Source organism: Bacillus rossius, chromosome 18 (assembly GCF_032445375.1).
Source record: "Bacillus rossius redtenbacheri isolate Brsri chromosome 18, Brsri_v3, whole genome shotgun sequence".
NCBI lineage: Eukaryota > Metazoa > Arthropoda > Insecta > Phasmatodea > Bacillidae > Bacillus > Bacillus rossius.
In genome coordinates this window covers 24387103-24406063 of record NC_086345.1, presented here as the reverse complement: position 1 = coordinate 24406063, position 18961 = coordinate 24387103, and the positions used below count along the sequence as shown (strand labels likewise).

At 37.4% G+C, this 18961-nt stretch overlaps 1 protein-coding gene across 1 annotated transcript in view; it reads left to right on the top strand.

Moving 5' to 3' along the window:
* Positions 1-6603: 6603 nt before the first annotated feature.
* LOC134541255 (extracellular serine/threonine protein CG31145) overlaps positions 6604-18961 on the top strand; it is a 373303-nt gene continuing 360945 nt past the window's right edge. The window contains exon 1 of the mRNA XM_063384532.1: positions 6604-8340. Within this exon, the coding sequence (XP_063240602.1) occupies positions 7820-8340 (521 nt within the window). The 5' untranslated portion in view covers positions 6604-7819. The remainder of the gene's footprint in view (positions 8341-18961) is intronic.

The window sequence follows — 18961 nt, the reverse complement described above, 5'->3', positions numbered from 1 at the left end:
GGGGCTAATACCCAAAATATCTACATTTTTAAAACTCAATGCTTTTTCAATTTGGAGAGTTTCATATCCAAATAGTCGGGTTAGGGGGGATAATGCCCCTAAATTATTTAGAAAATTTTAAAAGTATATTCTTTTCGATTTAGAGTGTTTCCGAGGTCGGTTCATGGTGTAATATGTGCCCGGGGTTCGTTAATGTCAATACGGGTATTATATCTGAAATTATCTGGACACTCTTACGGCGTGATCATCAATCCGTATTGTTTTCGGCACAGATAGTGTAGGCCTACATATAATTAAACCAATACTGTAGTCATTCAGTTTCCAGCGAATTACAGCTATGGCACTCCTGACAGGCGAATGCTGCCTTTAATAACGAGTTGAGCATCTACGGTGCATAAAATGTAAGGCTGCGCTGTAGATTATGCAGTTGTTTATTTGGGATCGCGTCTCTTTGCAGCCGGACAGACGTATGTTGCGCTTAGTCGCATAAAGTCACTGGATGATACCCACACCGCCTTGATTAATTTTTATTCTATAAAAAATAAATTATTATAAATAAATATTTTATGAACCTAATAAGATTTACATATGACATTTTTAAACCAAAATTTTCAACAAAAGGTGGTTTCTTATGTAGCAAGCACACTTTCTCTAAGTTCTATCAATGAATATTTTTGTTGAAAATAATGAAAAAAAAAAAAATTTAGTTGTAATTCATGTTTGGTAAATTTTATAATTACGATTATTACCATGCAGCAATTGCATGTTCACTTACTGCATAACCAAAGGTGTTTGCAATAAATATTTTTTTATGTGCATCTAATTTTTTGTCATTGTATCATCTTATTTTGTTGTATAACATAAGTCCAGAGATAAATAAACTTATAGTTTGAAAGAAACTAAAAATAAAACGCTTTTACCATTAAAATAAAAATATAAAATTTTAATTTTTGGTCCAACACCCAAATATGCACCGTAACTAAAAACGTGGGATGCTTGATATCATTTGCCTTAATTTGCTATCAGATATAACAATATGATTTGTAATATATTTTCTATCACTAATTTTAGTAAATTACGAAAAATAATTAATGTGCGATGCTTCAAGGGCGAAAATCTGTATGATTCGTAACTGGGTCCCCCCAGAAATTTTGCACATAGGGTTAACCAAAACGCCATATCTGGATGCGGAGTCCGTATGCTGTATGTACACTGCCCATATTTTGCCCTACATGCATACAATAAGAAAATTAAAAATTACAAATAGATTTAACTTCAGGCACATTTACAGTCACGCTATGAACATCAGGAACATTCTAAATGTAGTTCCAAAATGACATATAAAAAAATTTCTCATATTACATGCAGCGAAAATCTTTCGAAAGTTTTTCACTCAATGCATCCAGAGCGAATTACATATTATCTTTTAACGTAGTCGTGTAAAAATTGCTCCGCACCAAATCGTTTTGAAATAAATGTGAACGAATTTGATACTAAGAAGTATTGAATTTTTTTTTTTATGTATTAACATCTGAGCTCTCGGTTTACGACCTTTTGAAACACAAAGATGGCTGATTCACGTGTATAAACATAAACCCGTATATCGTAGTCACTTTCATAAACATTAGTGTACATACCATATGTATTGGGTGGTAAATGGAACTTTATGATAGTGATACTATCATAAAATATATTCGGTAAACTAAAATATTCATGTAGTAAAAAGTAATCTCAAGGTTTAAAATACTAACGATAACTCGAATTATAATTCTTACCTTCCCACTTCACTTGATAGCACATCGTTAGAACGCGCGCTTGGTAACTATAACTTATGTGGTTCGAATCTCGGTACCGGAATTTTTTTTTTCAACCCCCTTAATAAGTCCCAAGTGTTCAAAAAAATATAAGCTTACCTAGTGTTGAAATATCTTATAATTAAGTATACCTTCTACCGTGTATTTAATATAAAGTGGTTAGTTATTTATTTCAAAATTGACAGTCATTATTAATAAGCTATAGCGTCCGTGCGTATAAGGTAGGTGGAATATGAGCTAAATTATATAAAACTTTTTTTTTTTCATTTAGTCAGCAGAAACGTATTCGTACTTATGCAACCTGATGATGGAATAAAAACATAACTAAACTTCCGTAACATGTACAAAAATAAACCGTTCTTAACCAATAAATTTTTGAAAAACCGCACAATGGTAACAGCTAAAATTGGTAGTCTTTTCATCAAAATCTACCTAACATGCGTGTTGTATTATGTATCGTAAAGTACGGTTTTATATGCATGTATTTATAATCGATTTTAAAAGTATTTTTTTTGTATAAATTAATTAAATAATAAATAAATGCAATCCTGAAAATCCTCGATAAGTATTAAGAGGTATTTTTTAAATTTGCATAGCTTTCGTTTTAGTGTATTGAGGTATTATTCTCAGTTAATTCAGATTTTTTTTAGCTTAAAGATAATTATATATATATTTTAGATATAACTTCATTTCGATTTAAACAAAAAAAAATTTAGCAAAACTCCGTTCCCCCGGAGAAACCTCCCAGCATGGCTTCCCCATGAGGAACCCTAAAAGAAACGGGTTCCTCATGAGGAAGCCATCTCAGCAGATTTTTTTCTGTTCCACCCACCGTTTCTTTGGTAGCCTGACTTGTTACAAGGGATTGTATTCCTACCAGAGAAAATGCCTCCATTTTGTCCGGGCAATCCGCCTTGGAGGAGCCGGGGCGCGAACCCGGGTCCTACAAGTCACAAGGCAGGCGCTCTACCCCAGAACCAGAGTGGTAGAGCGACAACACAAACTCTTTTTAACACTGACACGTCTACATAATAAACACGTAAATATTCGTACATTCAGAAACTTAAATAGTGCTTCACAGATTGGATTGCTTTGAAATTTTTTCAGAACGTTGTGTGTTCTATTACTATTGGTTATATAAAATTATTATATTTTTTTATATTTAATATTATTATTATTGTTGTTACAAATAGGATTATTCTTCTTGATGATATTGGGAAAAAAATATTTTGTATTAATCTTGTTATAATATATGTATATATAAAACGAAATATAACTATTATTCCTCGAATAAATACTAAGAATAAAATATGTGAAATATTCCTGGTATTATAGAAATAAATACCTATTCCTATAGGTATTGGATGTTTTAATATTAAAAAAGTGATGTTTATTGTAATATTCGAATACGTTCGTATTATGTATATAGGAGAATGGTAGAAGGATAAAGAGATGTATAGAGGGAGATAGGGCTAGAGAATGAGTGATACTTTAAATATATGTACATAGTATATATAAAAAAAATTTTAAAAAATTTATTGAGGCATTGCGAACTATTGTTTCCAAACGTTAAAAATTGACTGTGTTTTCGTTTTTTTTTTCTGCGTTCGCACATCGTTCGTGAAATTAGGTCGAAACTTTGCACGCGGGACCATCGGAAACACCAGAGGAGGGATTTCGAAAAAAACCAGCGCTATTTTCCAGTTCTCATTCCTTTCAACAGAACACAAAACTGCTTGACGAAATATTTTTTTTTCATTCTGGATTCAAAATAAGAGTAAAATTACTGTCTATAAATGATTTCTACAAAACAGAGGCCGGTTATTGTCTACAATTAAATAAAAACAAACACCCCCATACTTTTTTCTGACCCGGTATATATATACATTTATATATATTTTTTTTAATTTGTGATGAAATTTAGGACACTACGCGTAAAATTTAAGGGGGAAATCACTGTCTTCAACTGATTTAGAAAAAATTGAAAATTCCACCCGTGGAGGCTGGTGTGTGCTTCGAGACACAAGTCGTACACTGCTCAATGGCTCGCGGAACACATTTTCTCTCTAACGGCGCGTTACGTAGAACTCCCGTCCGCGTCGACTGCCAACGTAAGACCAGTCGTAGCGACGTAAAGACTTAACACATCCGATCGCGATTAAATTTTGGTGATTTGTTATGTGGATGCCCGTGAAGGTTTCTGAGACGGTATAACTATTTTTCAATAGCTGTAGCACGAATCGTTTAAAAAAAAAGTGTTTATTTCATATTATATAACGACACTTCGTCTGTTTTTGTTGTCTAAGTGCGCACGCATGACACAATTTATTTAAATATAAAAGAGAGACAGAGATAGAGTAATATATAAATATATATATGTATATATATATACAGAGTAAGAATGAGAGAGACAGAGAGATAAGTTGAGATAGAGCGAGGTATAGAGAATAAAATGGGTTAGATAAAGAGATATATAGATGTATAGCGCTATATAGAGATTTATATATAGAAGAGATAGAAATAGTGGGCGGTATATATGTATATATGAAAATATAAAGAGATAAATAGAGATATCTATATATATATATATATATATATATATATATATATAGATGTATATATATAGATGTATATATATATATAGATATGGATGATTTGTATATGTGTAACTACTTAAACATATTACAAAACAAAACTGAATGAGGCATTGCAATGCATGCTGAGCATTAGCTAGATAATGGAATCATTTCAATATTAGTAATCTCTTATTTTTCAGCTTTTCTTCTATAGTGCTTTATAAAGTCTAGATTACATACAGACCACCAATTTTTCGATATATACAGGTAAATAACTATACACTGGCAGAACAACGTCTGTCGGGATCTGAAAGTGATATAAATTATTTTGCAAACTTGACATTCAAATTAAGAATACAATTACTAACTACATCTGATTTCTAAAAAGGTCCCCTTCACCCTGTTTTCAGCCCGGGCAACGCCGGGTACTGCAGCTAGTATGCACATATAAAGGGTAACCAACTGCATTATATTAAAACAAACATTATAATTACTGCAAGATTAAAAACAGTAAGAAGAAAGACATAAATTTATGCATAACATTTGTCATAGACACATATGGGCAGTGTTACAGATGGTTTCCATACATCATGCTAAAACATGTAGGATAAAGACAGCTTTGAAACAAATTGTAAAAAAAAATTGGAACAGGACAGTTCTGTAACTTACTGGCACTTGGAAAAGGAGAGTTTTGCAACGAACTACATTTTTCAACTCACAAATATGAAAGGAAAAGAAGACTTTAGACACACAACAATTCTGAATATACATTAAGGGGAACTCTTAGTTAACAAATTCAATGGAATCTGGATTTATTCAATTTCTGGATAAGGGCAGTTTTGCAACTCACCTGCTCATATGCATATGTTACACCCATGCCGTAACCTGGACTCGAACCTCAAACCCCTCGCACCGTAAGGTCGGTGTGCATCCCGACTACGCCACGGCGATCTGCTTACCTACACCTAGACACAAAGAGTCGCAACTCAATGTTACAACAATCGATCTTATTTTCTACCTTAAAATGGAAACCATTAGGATTTTGGAAGCAACTAACAACTTAAAAACATGTACATTATTTACAATTAATCACAGTTTAGATAAAAGTAATAGTATTAATTTGAGAGTAGTGCTAGCTCGATTATTAAATTGTGTTATTAATTTTTATAATTTAAGTATTAACAAGAGCACAATAATAATCTTGGGATAGAAAAAAACTGGCAACCCTGTTTTTTTTATCTTCCGTGATTAGCAATTTATTTAGGATTATTATTAATTATTAGCACGGAAAATGCTAGCATAGTTCATGGAATACTACAAAAATGTTCTAAGAAGTTATAATTCAGTAAAATAACAGAATAAATAGCATTTATTATAAAAACCATAACCTCACTTTGACCGATTGGGCTTTTAATATTTTGCCTGGGAACTGCTTGTAACTTAAATTTACCAACTAAATTCTATTTTCCTTATAATGCTTTGTCAAAATAATCATACATACTTAGCTATGTGTATATATTTTACCACATTTTCATAACCTAACCTCATTGACCTACCTCTTTTTTTATTAACATGCAACATTGACATGAAATTTTTCATTTATGATAAATTGTAAAAATAATAAAAACCAATGACTTGTAAAAAAAAAACATTATTGCTGTACGATTCGCTTATTAAATTGACTAAAACCATATAGGTACTCAATGAATGAACGCCTCCATGTACATAAATACTGAACCGGCCATTTCTTCCATTTGACCACAATGACAACATTATCCACATATACATATAAAGTTATAATAATGGAGTAATTATAGTAAATCAGTACTTAAATAGTAATAAAATTAAGTTTCACGTAAGATTCAATTATTTTTTTTCTTCTAATCCATGCTTAGTAATTACAGTTACGATTTATTTTATCTATATTGGCCCTATGTAAGCCGCACAATAATTTAGTGTCATGATTCGGCCTATACACTTGCGGCCCCCTTGCACCTAGAGGTAAGATGTTACACATCAAAATAAACATCTCCCCTACCGAACCTGTTAGCAGAAGGGGGAGCGTCTGTTGGTAGCACTGCGCCTGTCGGCGTCTAGCCCCCACTTTCCCTCCCTTCGCCCTACTCCCTCCTGCCTCTTGTTCATGTGTAAGGGGGGGGGGGGGAGGGACCCCACTCCAATTTCATCCGGCGGCGCCGGGCAGGTTTCAGTCGCGCCGCGGCCGCGCTGGTGGTACGACCGTTCGCCGCTAGAGCGCTCTATCTCGCTTTCTTTCTCGCGCGCGCGCATGCGGCGTTGCCAGTTGTTGCGTTCGTCTCGCGCGCTTGAGGTGCAAGGTATCGCCGCCGTAAACAATACCCGCCAGGTGACCTTGAAGTTTTAACGTCGCGAGGTGAGTTAACATTGTTCGATCGCCTTTTTTCCTCACGTAGGACAATTTTTTTTTTTTTTACCGCGTTGGCACGTGAGTCGAGTGGATTAAAAAAAAAAATGAACGAACAAAACGAACGCTACCTCTTTTTTACCAACTGAAACACCTGACGCACCGAGCGGCCTAGAAAGGACGTGTGGTGGGGAGGATGAAATAAAAACAAATAATCAAACATAACCTCACATGTGCCTAGTGCGGGAACGTTCTGGCGGCTGAAAAACAACGGGGGAAAAAAAAAAAAAGTAGAATGGAATTCGAAGTTCGTGTCATGCGAGAAGGTAGCCAAAGTTGTCTTTCCCCTCTATTCTAGAAGGTGAATAAATAACTTGGAAAAGGAAACTCGTTACCGAAGAGACGCCCCGTCGCTACGTTTTTTTTTTTTTTTCAAACGACGGAATTTTTCGAACGTGCGCGCGACAATGCTTCGTACGTACAAACAAGCCTGACTGAAGATAAGAGATAAGAAGAGTTACGTGTGTGTTTTTGCGTGTTTGTGTGTAGAGACTGTGAAGAAGGAGGAAAAAAAAAAAAAAAAAAACGAGTGTTGAAGTCCGTTGTGTTTTTCGTTCGTTTCGTAGATAAAGAACTTGCCTTCGGTTGTCGTCGTCGTCGGAGGATTGTTTTTCGACCGGCAGCTTTTTAGTTCTGTTCGTCGAAGGGGAGGGAGGGGGCGGTGGACGACATAACTTTTTTTTTTTTTTCCGTCCAGGGACAAATTGCGGTCGCCACTGCCCGGATGGGCTTCGGCGACGGCTGCCGTCAAGACGAAGACGTCGACGTCATCATCGACGCCGGAGCGGAAGAAGACGAAGTTCTCCCCTCCTCCTCCTGCTCTTCCTCCCCCCCTAGCCAAGCCGTCGAAGGCGTCGGCGGTGACCCTGGGGCGATGCCGCGTAGTCAGCGGCGCTCGGACCTCGGGGTTATCCGCCGCTGACCGCAACCGTCGCGGCCTCGCGGCAGTAGCAGACCCGGGTGTCTCGCCGACGACGACGGCGGCGATGAAGCTGAAGGAGCGCATCTTCCTGGGGCTGTGCGCCTCGGCGGTGCTCTTCACCTTGTTCGTGGTCGTCGACCTGCAGCTGGACCTGGGTATGTCGGGCCACCACCTGGTGCCGTCGCACGCGCGCGTCCGCATCGGCGGCGGAGGACTCGTCGACGGCCCGGGATCCGCGTACAACAGCTTCCGACGGAGGTTCCTGCAGCGCAGCCACAACGGGTCCAAGGAGGTGTCGGCCGCCGCCGCGGCGGGGAACTCCCAGCAAGGGGAGGTCATCGCCGACGTGGGGCCACAAACACCCGGGGAGCAGACCGCGCAACAGAACAAGAACAAGAAGACGGCCGTCGTCGCCGACGTACCGGAGGAGCGCGACGACGACTTCGGCGACCTGGTGGACTACGCGATCCAGAACGCCGACCACGAGGACGGAGTCCTGGCGAGGATCGTGGTGCCCAGGTCCGCCCGCAGCAGCCGGAAGAAGAGCAACCCGTCCATAGCGGATCTGCTGCACCTGCGAGGCGGGTGAGTGAGTTCCTTCACCTTGGCTCGTGTTCCGCGCACGTCGGCGGACAAACAAACACGAAAATTCAGGGCCGGCGCGTCCGTACAGGCGAACCAGGCAACCGCCTCTAGGGCGCCAAGTAGCTGGGGGCGGCGCAGCACGACACATAACAGCTGATACAACATGTTCAACTGATCATTGAAACTAGACGAAAATGGATTTTCGTAACAGTTTGGAAAGTTTATATTGATATAAGTAATTATTTAAAGTCCACGGTGTGACCTGTTTATGATTTGTAATAAGTAAAAAAGTAAAAAAAAAAACAAAAACACAAGCCTGCTTACATTTGATTGTTGACAAAATCTTAGGCTTACGTGATGTATTTTGAGGCAAGGAAAAATTACTAGATTTGAAAAAAAAAATGTACTAAATTATAATTTGTTATGGTTTTTTTTTAAACAATTTATGAAAGTTATTATGACATTGCAATGCTCGAACTTAAATATCACACCACATACACATACATTCCAGAGTTTTTTTTTTTTTTTAAATATTTACGCTTAATAATAAAACATATTGGAGTTACAATAATATTATTATATTAAAGAAAAATTTGTACTAGATCTGTACTAAACCATTAGAAAAAGTTATAAAAGTACTAGATCTAGTACGAAAGTACTAACTGTGGAGACCCTGGCCAGGATTTGTGTATGGGGGGGTGTTAAGAAGTATGCCCCCCCCCCCTCGTATTAAAGCGGGGGGTCCCGGGGTCCTCCCCCGGGAAAATTTGGATTTTAAGGTGTAAAATAGTGCTATTTTAGCAGTTTTCGGTACTTCAATTTAAATATTGTAATGGTAAAAAATTTATTAATTTTTTAATATGAAATTTCTTTGAGTGATGAATAAGAAATTTAATTAAAGATTTGGTGCTAAGGGGGTGGGTGAGGGTTTGAACTCCTAACCCCCCCCCCCCCCCCTGCTACGCCCCTGGTGTCCACACGTCGGCGGACAAACAAACACACACACACACCCAAAAAAAAAAAGAAGGGGGTTTTGTCTTCTGTAAAGTCGGTTCACGGACGATAATTTTTACGTTATAACGTCCATAAGAAAATCATTGATGAAAAAATTGCATACTTTTTATTTTTAATTTTCAAATATTATTTACAGTTTTTTTTTGCAAATTCAATTTAAATTAACTTTTTAAAAACATAATCACAAACATATTATTAGTTGTCTGCTACATTAATATTGCTGACAATAATGATTGTTTCTGAAACCAATAAAATATTTTAATATAATTAATGAATTTCTTGTAGAATCATAAAATCTGTGTGGTTGGATGTTATGTGTAGTGTGAGTAGATTAAATACAAATTTAGTAATTTTAAGTAATTTTTTTCTCTGGCTACTCTGAAATCCTAGAGTGGCCCCTCCGAGGTGAACTTCTGGATCCGCCACTGCACTGGATCCAGGATTCAAGACACCCCTTCCACCCATACCCTTCAAAACACAACTTTACAGTCACGTGCCACATTACAATTGCATGGTTATGTCTTACCTACATTTTTTTGAAGTGAAAACTTCTTTACTCGTGTTGAGCGATTTTTTTGGTAGGGGCAAAACTTACAGGTTTCGCGTCACCGACATGCTAGTGACGTGTTGCGCCAGACTGGCGAATCGCAGCGGCCTGTGTACATACATGTATACGCATATACACTAATACATAATTCCAAAAAAAAAAATATTTATTCGTAATTTTTTTTTATTTTTTAAATGGCTATAATGGACTCCTTATTTACAAAATCCTGGCTACAGCACCGTTTACACCTTCTGCTAAACCTTCCACAGAAAATTTCGGAACACGACCGATTACAAAAAACGTCCATTTGAAACGGCCAGCGCTCTGCCAATTCTTTCACAGAACCATCCATTCCGCCACGGAAGAAGACATTCCGAGGAAACTTCCGTCTTGCGATAGGGCCTTTAGAGGCGATACCGGGCCAAAAGCACCAGCGAGCGTCGCTCTTATCATCACGTCTCACTGATTCAAACACACCCACGATTATACGGGCCATTGACCTTTGAGCTCTACTTTAACCGATCACATAGCCAGAATTTTGTCCGTATAGACGTCATATAATTTTAATGAGAAATTTTTCCATACAGTTGAATTTGAAAATAAATATTGACTGTCGCCCCAAAATCTCACGAGAATAGTGCACTTTCAGAACCCCAACGATCACGCATATAAATTTGAGCAATGAATTTGCTTGATAAAAATAGAAAACTGAACATTTATATAATTTTTTTATTTTTTATTTAGTTGTCTTTCATACTTCGTCCTTATGTCAATTATTTGATGTTTTCGCTATATAAAAAAAGGGGGTCAGAAGTGTATGTATGTATGTATGTATGTATGTATGTATGTATGTATGTATGTATATGTATATATATATATATATATATATATGCAAAAGCAGCATTAAATAAATATGGATTACTCGGAAACACAATTCCCTGCAGCTTTTAGTGTGTGAGGCATTACAATAATTGTATTAAAATAATCTCTCTGAAAACGTACGTAGCTAAGTTGCTTTGCCAACCCAACCAAACCAAACCAAACCAAACCAAACCAAACCAAACCAAACCAAACCAAACCAAACCAAACCAAACCCAACCCAACCCAACCCAACCCAACCCAACCCAACCCAACCCACTTAAAAACAATTCTGGATGCGCCTTAACGAACTCAAATTTTCAATATTAAAACGTTTTAATGTGTACATAAACCGATATGGTGGCTCCTATAATTTCTGTTTACAGCGCGGTGTATAATAAATGCTCTTGCGCCCAGCCACTTGTCTGGACTTAATTACCCGCGGAGAGTTAACGAGAGGTTGAGTTCTCTCGGCAGTGCTTGTTAGCTGTGGGGTCACCTGAGATTGATTAGCTGCAGTTAATTGACGCGCGTGTGGGATGCGGCTATACCCGTGGCACAGGAATAACAAAACAAACCTAGTTCCTGTTCAGTCGCCTCTCTCTCTCTCTCTCTCTCTCTCTCTCTCTCTCTCTCTCTCTGACACACGGCGTTCTTCTGTTCCCGTACATCCTGTAGTCCGGCATTGCCTTTTGGTTCGGTGCTTTCTGCGATCCGGCATTTCACTTTCGGTACAAACCTGTAATCCGGCATTCATTTGGTTCGACAATTATGTGATCCGGCATGAATTTTGACTTTGGTGAATCCTGTAATCGGGCATGACTTTGGTTAAGTGCATTCTGCAATCCTGTAGTCCGGCATTGCCTTTTGGTTCGGCGCTTTCTGCGATCCGGCATTCGTTTTTTTTTTTTGTTCGAAAATTCTGTAGTCCAGGCATTAACTTTGGCTCGGCGCATTCTGTAGCCCGGCATTTAAGTTTCGGCACATCCTGTAATCCGGCATTAATTTGACTAGACAATTCTGTAATCCGGCATCACTGGTTAGGCACATTCTGTAATCCGGCATCACTGGTTAGGCACATTCTGTAATCCGGCATGACTGGTTAAATGCATTTCGTAATCCTGAATTCTTTGGTTCAAAAAATACTGTAATCCGGCATTATTTGGTTCAGAAACATATAATCCGGAATTATTTTCCTGGTGTGTGGTTATCAGGAAAACGCATCCGGGTCATCGTGTAACGGATTCGGACGCTTATTGACTTATATAGGCCTATACTGGGGACTTTTTTTCCTTTAAACCCCACGTGTATTTTTTCCCTTGCAATAGAGCAGATTATTTAAATATGGTGGCCCTAGAAATCAATTTTTCATTTATAATTAAGTTAAGACTGTATGGAAGTTAGATTAAATGAACAAAAATCTCTAAATCAGGCTTCGTCGTGGTCCTGAAAGTGCCCTAGGTCAAGGTTATTTTCGTGTCGCTTCTGGCGCGCAGTCTTCTCGTCGTGCGTATGAGCGGTGACCGTAACATTACATGGCGGAGAAATGAAGTCAAAAGTGTAATTCAAGTCCCTTTAAGTGCTTTCAAGAATCTGCACCGGTTGTTTTACGCCTTAAAATTACTCTGAAAACATGCGTTTCAGTCATTTTAACTCTTCTAAAAATACAGTTTAAAAACTTAATTCTAAATCAAAAGTACTTTTCGGCCCTCAGCGAACTCTTAAATGATTTTCGTAAGCAGACCCCCCAGTCGGATATCTCGAGTAGTTTTGTAATCACGTTGGTTTTTTTTTCCCCTGAAGCTCTGCGCACCGTGTGTGTGTGTGTGTGTGTGTGTGTGTGTGCCCGGGTAGACAGGGGCCTTAACTCGGCGTGGAACGGGAAACGAGGTCACAAAAGCTCGCTGGCATTCCAGTTTGTTTGATCGGGTTTACATACTTTCAGCAGGGCCGGTACCGCTCTGGTGAGCTCAGCGGAGTGGAGCCGCTCGAGTGTGAAAGTAGGAAGTGCGCCGAACTCGCATACTTGCCCGGTGCGCCCTTGAACGCACGAACGTAATAAAAAAATACGTGTCTTTAGGATGTTCCAGGACTAAATGTCAATCCGAAAACAGTTGATAGTTAAATTATTGACGGTTCTCTCTCTCTCTCTCTTTTGCTTTCTCTCTCTCTGTATATATATATATATATATATATATATATATATATATATATATATACATACATACATACAAAACTACTAATTGCTCAAATCCCAATTTCCTCCAATCCGAATTTATGGTCTATCAAGGATCCAAGTTAAAATAATGTACAAGAAATGTGTGTGTGTTTGTATAGGCTATATATATATATATATATATATATATATATATATATATATATATATAAACTATGGCGTTGGAAAATTCAACCGTTAAAATGTTTTATTCATGAACTAAGTTTTAAGAATCAATACATATTTTAATTTTTTTATTAAATGTGAACCCGATAGCTCTCTTGAATTTTATTGTTCTTCTTCTCATAATTTCGGAACAGATATTTGCTAAAGATCATCCAACTGCGGAGGAAAGTCACGCGAATGTTCGAAATTATTATGAACAGTGCGTGCCATTTTACAGCTCGAAAATAATGTTAACACTGTATTTTTTGTAAATGGAACATAATTATTGTTCTTGTAAAATTGCAGATATTTGTATATTTACATGAAAACATCTGTTTCGCTAAAAAAAAATTAGTGTTCGCAGTAATACTGGGTATTTAAACTTGGGTGTTGTCACAGTAACTCGGATAATTAAACAGTTTCCTGAATAGCTTTCCAGTATCAACTGCGGACATTAAAACGCATAATGAAACAAAATACAATTTCTTAATGAAAACATAAAATCATGCGTCAATCTTCTTAAGAAACACTAAGTATTATCTCGTAAAAACTAATTTCACATTTGCAAAAATAACCATGACCATGTGTTGTACAACGTTACAATACCTTTCCTGTAGTATTACGGGCCATTTATTGGCAAGTTATGACAAGAAAAATTAAATTAAATTAAATTACCTACTAACCAGGACCTTGAGACCTTACTTCATCAGATAAACCTTTAGTTCGGTATATTACACTCTAACGAATTAAGATTTACAAGAAAAAAAATATCTTAGAAACTTTTATTCCAAAGAATTTGTTCTTAAAAAAAATTGCACACTGACAAATTCCTTTGAGCAAGAATTTTCCGGTAGGGTTTTTTTTTTTTTTTTTTTCGGATTTTTTTAAATTTAAAATATTTCTGTTGTAAATATGCGAGCGAAGAACTCAGAATAGTTGCTGTTGCTCCGCTTTGGGGAATCTCCTGGAAAAGCATTTTCGTGTTCAAAAAAATGAAGGAAAAATATAAAAATAGTAGCGTTATGGGAATTCACGAACGGAGATGTTGAGAGTTCGGAGGTTGGAAAGACAGCTGAACATCGGATGCAGGTAGGCTAGGCGGTACCAACTTCTGCACGTGTTTCACAATCCGCCAACTTCGCTCTGGCGGGGGAAGAGTTTGATCGATACGAACAAGGAAAAAATTCGGTTTGCAAAGACGTATCGATTATTTTCTTGCCGTAAGAATATAAATATTCCGGTGACCTTACACAATATTGAAATATAATGTGCGATAAATATGTAGAGACCGGAAAAAAATTCGCGGATTAATTTCGTGATAGGCTGAAATCCAAACACGTGTACAATTCGGCTGGTTTTGCTATTGGCTCACAGTTTAACTTGAGCTCTCTGGGCCAATGAGAGATTATCGACCAAAGAATCATCGAATCACAAGCTACCTAGTGGAGACGCCTCACAAGTTAGCACCCAATGAACACATGTGTTTTCTTGAAACATGCAGAGGATAATGGAGGCTATCCTAGAAGTAATTCAATCCGCGAATTTTTCCGGTCTCTATAAATATGTACATAACAAAATAAAGAGTTGCATTTTACCCTGAAAAAGTTATTTTTTTCCTTTTTTTATAGTGCCAGGCATTCTCTTGCGAAAAAACATATGAACGCTAATTATGTTTTCCCTTACCAGCGGTTTCTCGCCCGTGATTGGCGGTCGTCTGACAGAATAGCCATTGCCTGCAGGGTGCTTTTGTTTCCACAGAGGATGGCTGTGATTGGTTCGCTGGCATCAAGCGTGTGGTGCCAGAGAGAAACACAGCCAATCACCAGAGACAAGAACAAAAAAAAAAAATTCGCGGATCAGTTTCGTGATAGACTAGATTTCGAATAAACATGCAGTAGTAGATCCTCGATTATCCGTGACCCGATTAACCGGGGCATTTAAGTTGATCGGGTTCTCAATTAAAAATTAAACTTTTTTTTTGTGTGGGGGAGGGGGGGGGGGGACCAAGCCCGCGAAGTGTAATTCATTAATGGCAGGGACAACAAGAAATGAGTAAAATTAAAACCAGCGATTTAAAATTAGAAACGAACGGACAAAGAAACAGAAAAAAAACTTTGCAGCGAAAAAAAAACACCATAACGCCAAGGCTTGGTGTTATTTTCCGGCGGACATAGAGAAACGTCGTGATCTGATTTTACGTTTAAATTTTATTTATTATATCTTCGTTAGTTCTATTTCGAACACAGAGCGATTCAGCTCTGTCTTATCTTAAATTATAAATCCAGTGTCCTGATGTTTGTTTCCAGTGAACTCTTCACCAAGTAAACCGATTTCGATGAAAATTGGCATTTGTGTGTAATTTTTTCCAACTTGAGAGATAGGATAGTTTTTATTTCGATTAATGGTCTTAATAATTTATAATTAATAATAAATAATAAATAACCGATCGCCATGGGTAAACAAAAAATCATAGGTCATAAACATCAAACAGTAATTGTGTGACATTTCTCTATGTCCAACACACTGTCATATAGCGCTATCCAGTTTGCTTTAACTCGCAGACAATAAAGCTCCATCATGTGTTAGCCCGGGCAACGCCGGGTACTGCAGCTAGCATTATATAGCTATATAAAATAATGATTTTTTTTGTGACTTGATGAATGGATAGATCCCAGTCAATGACTGGAGTATTGTGGATTTTTTAAGGTTGCGGGTCCGAAACAAATAATTTGAAATTTTTTTCTCAATAAATACCTAACTTATGTGAATTATTCTTTCCAATTGAAGGAATTCACGTGCTTAGTTTTACAGTACATTCCTTATTTCTCCTTCCACCTCCCCAAGAAACCTGAAAGCAATTACGTCAAAGCTTTAAACAAACGAGGAAATAACTTTATGTATATTTTGTTCGTATTTCGATTTCAACAAGCGAAATAAATTTTTATATTGAACATATCTTGTGCTATCTTTCATGAGATTACTTGATAAGTGTGTTCTGAGCGCACAGCTTTCACGGAGAGGTAGGAATTCCGTAAATATTAATTTGTTTGTAATTAATTTTTTTGCTTGTCTGGAATTGAAAAAAAAACCGCAGAAACTTTAGGCGAAATCAGTATTAGATTCCAGTGAAATTAATTTCTTTCGCATTTTCAATTATGGACATTTTATTTTAACTGGAAACAATAACATTTAAAAACTTAACTAAAAAATATGTTGTGTCTGTTAAATCCGTTAGGGTTTGAAAAATGCATCGGAAATAGCTTGCAAATGCACTTCGTCTATGCAATTGTGACGTACCTTTAACTACCTGAGAGCTATCAAGACTTAGTCTTACACCTGATGCTGATATTTTCATTGTCTCGTCTGTCTTTACTATTGTTACGGGCTACTTCTGAAGAAATTTCAACACCAAACCTTCTTTGTATTTTTTTTTTGTCCTGTCACTAATATTTTCAACAGATAGATATTAATGAAGCGTAGTACAAACAAAAAATTTTTCTGTACTTGTACAAAAGTTTCCTTTGGAAACAGTTTTTCAAGAAATATACTGTAACTTTGTAAAACACACGGCTATGGTTATTTTTTGCACGAATCGAGTGCATAATATTATATATTAATTTTCATTCAGGCATATATTAAAAAAAATTGTTTTTCTGTAAAGTCGGTTTATGGACGATAGTTTAACGTGACGTCATAACAAAACATTGATGAAATGATTGCATACTTTTATGAATAAAATTGAATCATATTTATTTTAATAATAAAAGAATAAATACTTGAAATTATACTAGTAATCAGATTTTAAAAATGCAAGAATAATTAACCTTTATTGCCGAAATTATTGTTGTAATAAGCAATGAAAACCACATTAACTTTTCACTTCACTTTATAACCAGTCGACGAAACAGTTCACGTGTAGATGCAAGTTGTGTGCTGCCGCTGTCTTTCTTCTCCTCGGACGCATAGGCCAATCGAGTGGGAGAGAGATAGATGCGGCGCAAGCGTACAATAAGCGTAACGGGACATAGCGTAACGGAACAATGTGCGTAACAGGACATTTTTTCGTGCGTGCAGCCGGCGTTCATCGATTTATTAGACGTTACGTCAAAAAATTTGACTTAATTTGGTTTTGTTATGCTTAGAAATGTGCGTAGTTAACATTGGAAAGCTATTCAGGGAACGGTTTACAAATAACTTCAACCGTCGGAGGTAGGCCTACTGGGATAACCAAAGTATAAAAATTTCCTTGTTGAGAATCCGAACACAGAATTACTACGAACGCTATTTTTTGCAGCGAAACAGTTGTTTCTCACGCAATTGTACAAAAATACTTCAGTTCCATTGACAAAAAAAACTTTTTTTACCGTGTACAGTATGATTAAAAAAATCGCTTTTGTTCTCGTTATTACTATCACTTGCTTGACCTTTTTTTTTTGACGTGCCAACGTCTTATAAATCGATGAACGCCGGCTGCACGCTCGGAAAAAGCATGACTCATTGTCACGTTTCGCCTGAGCCGAGCTTGCAAGCGAGAGCGAGGAACAAGCGATAGAGAGGCACGATCGGCTTTGAAAAATTTTTGAAACAGATGTGGATAAGAAAGGATGAACCGTTACAAATTAAAATAAATTAATAAATTTCTGCTATAATTTTAATTTCTTCGAAACCTCGACAATTAAACAATTTGAGATGTTCCCTGACTTTTCCCTGATAGACTGATTATATATTATATATATATATATATATATATATATATATATATATATACAGCAGTGGTCTTCCACCCACGACCTTATTGAAATTTGCTTCACTGAAAACATAGGACTTTAAATGGTAGTTATCTAAAAAAAAAAATTAGTTGCTAACCAAAAACAACTCCAAATAATTTTTCAAAATTTCACTGCTAGTTCCTTGCAACAAACCCTTCTTGATATATATATATTTCTCTTCCACTCAATCGGCCGAAGCGTCGCGAGTAGAAGAGAGACAGCGGCAGCACACAACCTACACGCGAACTGTTTTGTCAACTGTTTATAAAAGTGAAGTGAAAAAAAAAAGTTAATGTGGTTCGTATGCAATTTTTTCATCAATGTTTTTCTTATGACGTTATCACGTAAAATTATCATCCGTAAACCGACTTTACACACCTGTTATATTACACTTGGTGAATATCAGTGGAAAATTTTGTGAAATGCGAGGGAGGTGTATAGTGTTTAAATTTCACAAGAACGCTTTTAGATGCCAGAAATGACGTGGGGGGGGGGGGGGGAAATGAACATGTGGTGGGAGCCGGAGCTTGTTAACAGCGGCCGATAGATAACGCTTATCTTTGCATGGGATGATGTCGTGGACGGGAGAGAGAGAGAGAGAGTAGACGCACGTGTTATCTTCAAGGGCAACGAATTCGCCTGACATGGCGGTTCTGTTGTTTCGTCTCGGTCAGCTTCTTTCTTGTCCCTCGGGATGTCGCTCTGCGGTCGAACCGCAACGCAATCTTTGCGTTCTTATCACGCTTTCTGCATCCTGCTTCTTCTGGGCGCGTGCAACACACACACACACACACACGAAAGAGCGACCTGTTGGCAGAAATCGTAACTACTTGCGAACCAGCGTTCTGACGTGAACACGTCTTTAAAATTGCTTCCATAGTGGGAGACAACTAAAAAAAAAAACAACCAATGATAACAAAATCGGGGGGTACATGTTTGGTGTTGCAGCTACATGTCTATCATCTCCATCCGAAATTTAATCACACCACTGGATAGCTAAAAGATAAAAGAATTCGTCACGCTAAGCGAGGACTGTGACGCATCGCGCGCGGT